The 11,719-nt window shown below is 36.2% G+C and overlaps 1 protein-coding gene across 8 annotated transcripts in view; it reads left to right on the forward strand.

Annotated features, from left to right (window-relative positions):
• The window catches only part of NSD3 (nuclear receptor binding SET domain protein 3), a 111,631-nt gene that overhangs the window by 80,221 nt on the left and 19,691 nt on the right, over positions 1–11,719 (forward strand). For 5 of the 8 annotated variants that reach the window (XR_007514820.1, XR_007514821.1, XM_049865081.1 and 2 more), the window contains exons 14-16: positions 371–544; positions 4,933–5,079; positions 8,402–8,585. Coding sequence is in view for 6 of the 8 variants with exons in the window: in XM_049865081.1 (XP_049721038.1) it covers positions 371–544; positions 4,933–5,079; positions 8,402–8,585 (505 nt within the window). In the remaining 2 variants the exon portion in view is untranslated. The remainder of the gene's footprint in view (positions 1–370; positions 545–4,932; positions 5,080–8,401; positions 8,586–11,719) is intronic. The other 3 variants (XM_049865083.1, XM_049865086.1, XM_049865087.1) reach the window with 2 other exon arrangements.

Here is an 11,719-nt window from a genome sequence, read left to right on the forward strand (position 1 = left end):
GATACCATGTGAAGTCAGGGTTAGGTTCTAAATTTAGACCATAGGAAAACATTCCATAATGTTCAAAATTAGCCATGAAAATCCTTTAGGCAGGTGCCATACCTGAGGCCACCATCTCTCCAGCACTGGAGCAGAAAAACTTTTCTTTGGATGAGTATTTGGCTTTCATTTAGGGGCCATGTAGCATAGGAATGACAGAGACAGATTGATAAACATTATTTTTATCTTACTGTATAACCCACATTGTATAGGAACCCAGAAAAGCCCAACTCCAAAATACTTATTTCATATCCAGCTGATGCCTTATTGTGTGTGTATATATATATATATATATATATTTTTTTTTTTTTTTTGACTTGCCTTTAAACAGGCCGCATGATGAGATGTTTAAGATGTCCAGTCGCCTATCACTCAGGAGATGCTTGCATTGCTGCTGGAAGCATGTTTGTATCCTCCTACGTTCTCATCTGTAGTAATCATTCCAAACGGAGCAGTAATTCTTCCTCTGCTGTAAACGTAGGCTTTTGTTTCGTTTGTGCAAGAGGTGAGTGTCATTCCTTTATTTTTTCTGAGTTCATCACCATACTTGCCCATTAAAATAGTCTCAGCCTTGGGAGAGAACTGAGGTCATCTAGCACAATCTCCACCCACTGCAGAATTCCATTTTGTAACACCCCACTTCCTTATATAGTATCTTCTAAATAGACTTTATTCTTTAGAGCCATTTTAGGTTTACTGAAAAATTGTACAAAAAATCATCTTGCATCCATGTGTGGTACATCTGTGACAGTTGATGAACCAGTATTGATTATACACACCATTTTTAATTAAAGCCCATAGTTAACGTTAGGGTTCACTCTTTGTGTTGCATAGTTTTATGGGTTTTGACAAATGCATAATAATGTCATGTGTCCACTGTTACAGTATCATACAGAATAGTTTCACTGCCTTAAAAATCCCTGGTCTCCACTTACTCTTCCCACCCCCTCAAACTCATAGTTGTAATGTCTTTTTATAGTCCCTTTTATGACATTAGACATCCAAATTGTCAGAATATTAATTCTTCTGTAAGTGAAACTAAAATCTAATTCTTTTTTTTCTGTAACTTAAAATTATAGATAAGTTCTTAGTTTTTCTATTTGGAGCATCAAGGAGTTAATCTATTTTCTGCAAACAATTCTTCTATTAGGACTTAGACCCTTCGCATGGCAGAATCTTTAATCCAGAGCTTTCAGCCAATTGAGATTTCGCTTGGAAGGCAAGACTAGCACATTTATTTTTCAATTGCTTATGTTGTATTTTATCATTGTGTTTTGGTCTGGCATTAACAGAGGCCTGATGGGACACAGCCAAGCCAGCATATGTCATGGTGTTATTTAAGAGCCAGCAGTACAGGCTTTCTTACTTGCCAGCTGTTGCTACTGAAGTGTGCCAAGGGATTGATCTGGCCTTCAGAGTAACTAATAGTACTGTGTGCCTGAGGGGGTCAGTGAACTTGAGTTCATGATAAATAGAAAATAGAACTACTTTAGTTGAATATGATACAGGGTATCCTGCTTTATCACAACTGTTAAAGTATTATAAAACATTTTTAGTATTTATTACGTGTTTTAGAAACCAACTAATATTCCCAAATGCATTTTTTTTTTTTTAATTTACATGGTTCCTCAGTTTTTTTAACTTCCCTTATTGTGAAATACTTGAAAGAACTCTAAAGCACATCAGACCTGTTAGTCTATACTCGACTGAAGATGAAGGAGGGTTTTTTGGGTCTTGGATTTTGGTGTTTCTTTTTTGTTTTGCTTTAGGTCTCTTAATTTTGTGAAAGTATTGTAAAATCTTTTTTAATAAAGAGTTTTGGTAGTATGGTAGATCTTAGGTTGTTTTGCTTTTGTGTATCTCTCTTCTTTTAAAATAACTTAGAAGAGGGGGGCAGTAAAAGATTAAATAAATGGTGAGTCCTGTATGAAGCAGCCAGCTGGGTCCATTATACACATGACTTTCAGTTTGCCAGAGTTTTGTAAGCACATTGGGCTGTCTGCCATTAGAGGAGGAGCATAGTGTCTTGCTTTACTAGAGCAATTAAAACTGTATCCAGCTTTGAAACATGGCTGGTAAGTGGAGGAGTAGGTCTGAGATGTTTCATGCCACATTGCTATTACAAGTACAGAAAGGAATTGGCTAGGCAGGAGAAATACAAAGGCATCACTAGTTTCTTCTCCATCTCCCCATTCCTAAGGCAGAAAGATTAGGAAGGAAATACTGAATTGTCAAATTAACTTTAGAGACTTTTAAACAAATTAATGGTGGTGACTGACGTAAAGTCTCTGTCACTTTGTGAACACTTTCTATTCTGTCATTCCTGGGCACTTATTTTTACTGGCGGTATGTAAGCATACATTACTGAGCCAGCATTTTAAATACCAGGTTCATAACTATATTATTGGCTTACCTTGAGGTACATTCTGAATCTAGTACTATCAGTATATTAACCAGAACTTTTCTTCTGTTTCATTCAGTTGTTGGGAAACCTAGAAAACAACTACTTTCAAGTATTTTCCAGTTAGGACTGGTAGAAAATGGTCCATCTGGCAAGGACCTAGCTTTTTATTAAACTCTAGGCATTTTGTTAAATTTAACTTATATGCCTTGATTAAAAGTTTGAGAATAATAAAAATGAGGTGGAAATTCATGTTTTGGCAACAGAGTCTATATTGCTTTTTATCAATTTGGCAATTATTTTGAAAGATTTATTGTATTTAAGTGCAGATTTTAAGCAAGATTATTTAATTTCCAAATATTTTAGCTGTGCAACTTTATGCAATAAACAGAAACCTCATTTTTCTCTCCAGCATTCAAAAAAACTTATTCTAAACAATCAGATGATGGGATTTAAAAAAGCTTAAATCTACAAGTTTTTCAGAAGTAAAATGTATTCTTTTATCAGTATTTATAGAGGGCACCCCCCTGCCCCCGTCACCTTTTTGAAGCGCCGTAACTATAGTAAATCCACACACGGAAAGAGACACTTCACTCTCATATGTTTTGGAGTTAGAAAACTTAGCTTGCTTTGAGTTTGCTTCTTGCCTCATACAGAATTTTTTCCTCCTTACAGAGAACTTTTGAATTGGCTATCAGTTGTTTAGAATTACTGAGCTAGTCTTAAGGATGGAAAATGTCTAGAAATATTTTCAGAAAGGCTTAGAGGCCCACTGCTCCCCTCCCCACCCCCACTAACTCTTGGTGCGGTAGGAAATGTTCAGACATTTTTCAGTGTTTTTTGTGTATATTCCTTAGCATTTCCTTTCACCTAGAGGGTGGTGTGAACTAAAAGTTAATTACCTTTCTTTGTAATGGTAATTAATTAGTAATAATAACAGTTCATTTTGCATGTGTAAATCAAACTGTAGTAGACACTTGATCTACATGTATTGCCGGAATTGCCCTAAGAAGTTTTGTCCGGATGCCCATTTTATATGGATGAGAACACTGAAGCGCAGGTTAAACAATTGAACCAAAGTCACATAAATTGTGAGTGAAGGACGGTGTTTGTACCTGTTCTTTCTTATTTTAAAGCCCGTATTTTCTACACCACACTGCCTCCTTCTATTAAATGTATGAAATTTATTTTGACATTGCCTGACTTTTTTTTGTTTGAAGATTATGTTATTAGCAGTTTCAAGTTCTATTCTGTCATCTGAGTCAAAGATATTTCTTGAATCTGTCTCAGTGTAGGATAGCACCAAATGAAAATAATACCCACAGAAAAAAGTAAATGGTCACCCATTTAAAAACAAAACTCCTCCCTCACCTCAAAATGACCTCTAAATGAAACTGCTGTCATGATTTGCATCGTAAAATCCTAGGTCTGTATAAATTGACCAATGACAAAGATAGAGACATTTTCCTTGGCTTCACAGTTACCTAGGTTAAAGAGTGAACTTAACGGGGTTGGAAAGTGGGAGGAGAAAGGAGAGACACAGGTTGTACCATGTCTTGTGTTTTCTTCAGATGGGATAGATAGCTGTACTAGCAGATCAAAAGGACTGTTTTCTGAAACCCTTAAGTTGGTAATCACTTTATATCGTGGGAGGAAAAATTTTAAATGGTTTGCATTTCCTCAGTAAAGTTTTGCAAATTACAGCTTCTTTAAAATCGTGTATCATATTGATAAAGTTTCATTATCTGGCAGAGAAAGCTAACATTTATTTGAGTATATTTCAAGATATGAGTGGAGGAAAAGAGACTCAATCTGCCTCTTAAGCGCTACTTAAAATGTCCAGGGTGTATCAGGCCTACTGTATTGTGTAAATGATTCCTATTTCTAGTTAATCAAGTGATGTGTCATTTTGATTTTTGGGTTGTCATAACAGTATTTCTAAATATTAAGGAATGTAGCTTTGTTTTCCTTAGGGGGTTTTCAGTGTGATGTCGATGCAGTTTACAACTTCAAATTAATTTAGAGTTTTCATCTGAGAAATGTAGGTTCCCGTATAGGATAAAAAGGAGCCCTGGTGGCACAGTGGTTAAAGCGCTTGGCTGCTAACCAAAAGATTGTTGGTTCGAACCTACCAGCTACTCTGCAGGAGAAAGATGTGGCAGTCTGCTCCCATAAAGATTACAGCCTTGGAAACCCTTTGGGGTAGTTCTACTCTGTCCTATAGGTTTGCTATGAGCCAGAATTGACAGCGATGGGTTTGAGGTTTTTTTTTTTTTTTTCTTTGTACATAGGGAAAAAGCACTGAGTAGCCCAAACCTCCTTTAATAACTGTAGAAAGACTTTTCTTTCAGGTCTTTCTTTTTCTTCGTATTCTCTTCCCCACCCCCAACTTTAAAGCACAGCTACATAATAGGTGTTGGTTTGTTTTTTTCCCCTCATGGAATCATGGGTAGTTTCATTGCAGCTCACCTCTTTCTGTTTGTTTCGTATAGGGCTGATAGTTCAGGACCATTCAGACCCCATGTTCAGTTCATATGCCTATAAGTCCCACTACCTACTGAATGAATCAAATCGTGCTGAGTTGATGAAATTACCTATGATTCCTTCTTCGTCAGCTTCCAAAAAGAAATGTGAGAAAGGTAATAATCAAAATAGTTTCTCTCTCGGTTTTATTTTTGCATTTACTTTTTTTTTTTCCTTTCTCTTTTCTTTTTGTCTTTTTTTTAAAAAAGGGGGAAAATGTATGCCTGTCAAGCGCCATCTGTTGCTTTTGGTAGATTCTGCCTTGGTGGTTGTGACTGCGTCTTCATATGGCTGGCAAAATTATTTTAAAGGGCTTAAAATAATTCCATTATTACAAATTTTTACCTACTCTTCCCCTTGAATAAATTCTCACACATTTCATGTATCTGTGGGTTATTCAGATTTAAAGACCAGGGTTTTCTTTCATATGAAAGAATATCTGAAGGGCTCTTTCTCTTTTTGTCTTATGTAGAACTACCTTACATGTTAGAATAGACAAAAGTCTAATTTGTTACTAACTTTCAACTAAATAACAAGATAGGTTATTAAATAGAAGGAAACCAAGATACTGATACTTAAAAGTTTGATTTTCGAATACATTTTATTGTTTCTTCAATGTTGTGCTTAAGAAAGATGCCACAAGAACTAGTTGCCCTTCCCTTAGGAGACACTGGTAGGCAGCTGGTTGAGGGTAGCTCAAATACTTGGTGTTGGAAGACAGCCCAAATGAATCAAAGAATTGCTTATGGATAGTTTCCCCACAGAGAATTAAGAGCTAAATGTATTTTTATATTCTTCCAGTTAATTTAATCTATGGAAGAAAACCTTATCTTGTGTTTAGCTTTACCTAGCCTACTTCTAATAAAAGAAAAAGGAGGTTTAGCAGTCATGTATTATTTGGGGAGTTATTATCTCAGGGGGTAAAATAAACGAGCTTAAAAGGTGAAGGCCTTTTCCTGTATACATTCCCATTATGGTCTGGGGCCAGTTTCAGAATCTTTAAAGAAAAATTAATTCATAACTGGATATACTATATATGTATAACCACCCAGTCCCATGTATGTATAGTAGGTATGTATGAAATGGGGCTTTGGTTTCGTTCTTTGTGCTGCTTGCTGCTCTTTGTCAGACGTCTGAGGTGGCAACCCAAGACTAAAAGTATAATTAAGCACGTTGATTAGAACCTATGGAGAAGCAGATTGTGGAGAGTATTATTTTTTGTGTTTCCATTGAAGTCAGATGATATATCATCTTATTGGTGATACCACCTACTTCCAAAACAAAGACGGACATAAATCTGACGTATCCCATAAGGCAATAAAATTAGACTACCCAAGGCATTTGTAAAATGCTTTCTTTTCCTGCTGGCGCCTTTATACAGTGAGATTAACTTCATTGTTGCTGACTTTGTTTTCAGTACTCAGTATTGACCTTGACATGAATTGAAATTATTTTGAGCCCTCTGTTTGCTTAGCTTGAACCATATCTTACTCCTCTTGCATCCTAAAGCAGTTTTCTTGCATAGCACCAAGGTGGATCATTCATATTTTTTTTTTTTTTTTCTATTTCCCTCATGTATTTTTGACATCTTTGTCGTGATTCTCACTGATGATTCTGGGTCTGTATTTCCTCTGAATTAAGACTTAAAATTAATGACTATTACATAATGTTAAAAATGGCCAGCCCGACTTTCCCTATTCAGCTCTTTTGGGCATTATCATCTGGCCTTCAAAGCTGTTTGCAAAGACTGTTCTCCCTATTGGTCATGTCTTTTCAATGGAAAGATGGATTATCTCATTTTACTTTAAACTTACAGAAGAATTCCCTACCTAGCCTTAGAGCACTCAGGCAGCTAATCTCTAGGTTGGAGAATTGGACCAGTTAATTCACATTGAGATCCGCAGACAAAGGAAAAAATCCCAATGGTTGAAGTAAAAGCTTTTAAGCAGAGGAAATATAGTAATTTAACTCATCACTGATTATAAGTGGATTTTCTTTTTGTTTTATGTTAATCAGTTAGAAGTTTGAAAGTCTATGTGAAGACAACGTTTGATAGCAAACACTTAACTGGTTGGAGCATGTGATTTGGTATAGTCGTATAGAGGGCTCTTAACCGTTCGCTTTTGAGACATTCAATCTTTGTATACTCATGGGCTGTAGACCTGATTTTCTAGTGGAAGAATGGTTTTTTTTTTTTTTTTTGGTGGCAAGTGTCTTTATTATATTTCATTTTCAGTGGTTAACAACCTTCTTTGTCCTTGCCTATGTTGAAATACATATCAAAAATACTTAACCCTTTTTCCCCCAAAGATATCTTTTATTTCTTTGCATTTAAAGAAATATATTGTTTTGTTTGCCACACCTGTTTTGGCCTTAACCCAGAGAACATTTCACATATTTAAAAGGATAGGCTTTTGCTAGGGAGCTGGGAAGGAACCATTGTGTGTGGCACTTCATCCTACAGTGATAGTTACTCACTGTTACGCTATAAAGCAGTGGTTCTCAAAATCAGAAAAGACTGATGTGAACACAATTTTTGAACTATGTTTATTATTTCTGAAAACCTAACAGGATCACACATTTGCATAAAATATGGCTGCAGGAGTTTCTTTGTATTTGGCTATGACTTTAACAATTTAATGTGATAATCCTAGTTTTTGTTGTGGTGACCAAGAGCTCTAATTGGCAGCTACATATTTCTTCAGTTAGTAAAAAAAAAAAATTGTTACTTTTAAAATGCCATTTTTTTGGATGATAAAGTATTTGAAAACATGTGGATCCATGAGGAAGGGAAAGGGGATCCTTGGTGATGAAAAAGTTGGAAACCACTGCTGTATAGCCTGTTTGACTTTATCGTCACTGAAAAGGTAATGATGATGTAACCACCAATTCAACAAAGTGCCTTCCCTTTTTGGTTTTTCATATGGGAAACCGAAAGAACTGATCAACCTCTTGCCTGTTTTCATTCTTTTTAATTTTATTGCAAAGGGATTTAGTTAACTGTAGCACTGGATTAAAATACAGAGATGACTGTTGCTTTCTTTTTGACTCCGAAGGAGAGAAGAAAGGAGGTCGCTACACATTTGTTTGAAAGATCTGCTCTCAGGTCTACTCAGTCTAACGGTCATATGTGCCCATTTTGTTATATGTTAAGAGTTTTAGCTGCTTGTTAATCTGATTCGTCAATAGCCCACATTTTAAAGGGATAAAGAGTACAGTGATGTTTTTGGTGCTCTGCAGAAGCTTTGAGTTTCTGGCTACTGAAGCCCTCAAAAGGCACTGAAGTAGATAAGTCTTTTCCTTTGCTCTCTATTTTAATCCATCACTATAGACTTGGCTCAATCCCTTTGTTATTTTCCCCCAATTTGAATCAAATTTAATGCACTTAAAAGATAACTTACTCTTTTTTCTCTCTTTTTCTCTTTCCTCTCTTCTCAGTTATTAAGACTGTTTATTTGTTTCAAGGTGGAAGACTGCTCTGCTGTGAGTCGTGCCCAGCTTCCTTCCACCCGGAGTGCCTGGGCATAGGCATGCCAGAAGGCTGCTGGAATTGTGATGACTGTAAAGCTGGCAGGAAGCTACATTACAAGCAGATTGTTTGGGTCAAATTGGGAAATTACAGGCAAGTTTTTGTAAGGACAGAGAAGAAGTATTCCGTCATTGTTCAGACACAGGTTCATAGTCTGGATACAAAGTGGTAGGAGACAGGTAGAGCAGCCCAGAGCTAAAAAACAAACCGACCAACCAAAAACCAAACCCACTGCTGTCAAGTTGACTCCGACTCACAGCAACCCTGTAGGACGGAGCAGCACTGCCCCATAGGGTTTCCAAGGCTGCAGGTCTTTCTGGAAGCTACCACCACATCCTACTCCAGAGGAGCCGCTGACGGACTCTGACCGCCCACCTTTTGTTGAGCAGCCGAGCACTTTAACCATTGTGCCACCAGGGCCCCCTAGCACAGAGCCACTCCCTTAAAAAAGAAAGACAGACCAGAAACAGGTTTTGCAGATGATTTGAACGGTTTGATTGCTGTTTGTTTGTTCTTTGGATTTGGTTAGTTGACTTTTATTTTTCTGTCCTGAAAGTCACTTTACACTAATGAACCTAGGTACTAGTAGGTCTGGTTGCTGTGAGTCTGAACGGACTTGATGGCAACAGGCTTTACGTAGACGGTGGAGAAAAGGTTTCCTTTGGGTTTTAATTAGATTTATATTGACTTCTGATTTCTAATCAAATCAAAAGATTACATCCTAGCCAAGAAGTATTTGGGTTAATAACTCTCTTTGTCCTTGAATCTGGTCCATTTTAGTTCTAGCTAGAAGCCCTAAGCTGTGTGTAAGAAGAGAGATTATTTAAGAGCCTTTAGTTCTTAAGGGAATGAAGTGAGAAGTATGTGTGAATGCCATTATTTTAATAAAACTTTCTCCTTTTAAGGACCATGTTTTTAACAAGCCTTCACTGAACAGGTGTATCGATATATTTTTAAAACCCTCTGCTCTACCTTTTGAGGCATATGTTCATCATTTTACTAGGAAAATAGATACTTTTCAAGACAGCACAGTAAAATCCTGTTTTTTGATTAGAATCCTAAGTAAAATGTATTTCCATAGAATTCTGAGCATATTGTCATTTTTTAGCAAGGGCTTTTTTTTTTTTCCTCTAATTTGACTAAGAAAGAAATGGGCACATGCTTTAGATATGCTGCTAGCTTACCTATTTAATTTTAAAAACTTGAGGGGCGTTGAGGTTTAAGACCTTGTTTTTAAAAAAAAAAAAAAAAAGACAGGATATCTCCAAGTTCTAAAGAAAAAGATTGGCAGTTTGAGTACACAAACAATTTAAATGCACATTAAAACAGATTGTTTTTTTCAATTAACAGATTGGCAGAGGTTTGAAAGATTAGTCGTTTTGCATTCAATGAGGGCATAGAGAATGAGTACTCGTTGGAGGCCAGTCTGGCATCATGTATTGAAATCCCAACTCTGTATAGCCTTTGACCCAGCGCTTCTACTTCAAGGAGCTTATCAAAAGGAAGACAGTTGGACAAGCAGGCAGAATTGTGTTTATAAGGATGTTCATTGCAATACCATTTATAATTGCAAAATTTGAAATAAAACAAATGCTCAGTCAGCAGGGGATCTGTCAAATAAATTATGGTGTATCCATGAGTTAGAGTCCACTCAACGACAACATCTGTATTGTCGGATACCTCGAAGCCAATAAAAGGATAAGGCAGGACTGTATGGTAACACAGGAAGTTATCTGTGATATCTGGTTGTTTAAAAGGACTACTAAACAAGATATACAGTACGTTTCCATGTGTTTATGCAACAGCAACATAGATCTGTATAAAACATGTTTTTAATACCTGAAAAGAAATACATTTAATGTTTTTCTTAGATGTAATGAGATTATAAGTAAAGACATTTCTTGCTTTTTCTGTTACACATTTCTGCTGTATTTTAATTTTTGAAAGAAGTACTTACTGCCTAATTTAAAATATATTTCTTTCCAGAGTAGGGAGGGATGTGCAGGGTTTGACAATTAATAGATGAGACGTCCCTGGGTGAGAAATACCTAAGACAGTATGGGAAGCTTTTAGATCTTTAAATAAATTTCAGAGTATTTCTGTGATGAAAATGTCTTTGATTTAATTTACCTACTTAAATTTTAATCATATTACATTTTAAGAAGTCCAAACCAATATTTGAATTCAGATCATAGCCAGTGTGATTTTATATCTAGGTCAGACTCTCCTTGTATATTTCTATCCATGAACTAACTCTTAATGTATTTCTTTCCAGTCAGGCCCAGCTGGGCCACATGAAGTTGTTTATTTTCAAAAACTAACTACTCTCCAATGTCAAGCTTCCTGGGGGAAAATAGGAGGACCTGAAACAAACCCTAGGAGAAAATGTGCCTCTTCCTAAGTGACCCTAGTGAATGCAGTAATCATGTACATGTTTAATACCTTAAAATGGTTTTAGAAATAGACAGCGTAACCATTTCCGAGCCTTCTTTAGGGTAAACCAAATACTGACCGCATGAAATAATGTTTTCTTTCTTTATTTTAACAGTTTGAGCCTGGACTCTTACCCATGTTTTTAATTAATTCCTTGATGTAGAGCAGGGTACCTTTGAGATGAAACTTATTCAAATTCTGCACTATAAATCTGGGAGTGCAGCCACATCATTGTTTACCTTCTAAATAATATAATATTTGTTAAGTACATGATTATTAGGCATATGTAAAATGAAAGACTGAAAAAATTTAAGCTGTGTATATTTAGTGTTCATACTAATAATTTTATAAGCTACAAATGCCCACTTGAGGATCACCATGAGTTGGGCCCATTTTACAGCCTTTTAGCTTCAGCCTTCAGTTCTTGACTTACCCAATAGCTGGAGACCATCAAATGCTACTCGCAGATGGTTTCATTTAGTGACGGCTGGGCTATTCAGTCGTCATAGCAGGAAACAGTTATGTTTTCATTCCGTCCTAAATCCCATGTTTGTTATCATTAAAGATGAATTAAATTTGGAATTTACATACTGATATAAAACCTAGAACATGTGACCAAAAGGTGTTTGCCTTGGTTGATTAGTTTCAGAAAATGCTAATGTGGTTGGGGGTGGTCGTTCTTTACTGTAGCACCAGATAACTCCTGAAATGATCCTCTGGACTACTAGAAATTAATTTTACCTTGAAAGATAATCTTGGTGTTTAAGTATGTCATGCTTGGAAAAAAAAAAAAA

This window comes from Elephas maximus, chromosome 22 (genome assembly GCF_024166365.1).
Source record: "Elephas maximus indicus isolate mEleMax1 chromosome 22, mEleMax1 primary haplotype, whole genome shotgun sequence".
NCBI classification, from domain to species: Eukaryota; Metazoa; Chordata; class Mammalia; order Proboscidea; family Elephantidae; genus Elephas; species Elephas maximus.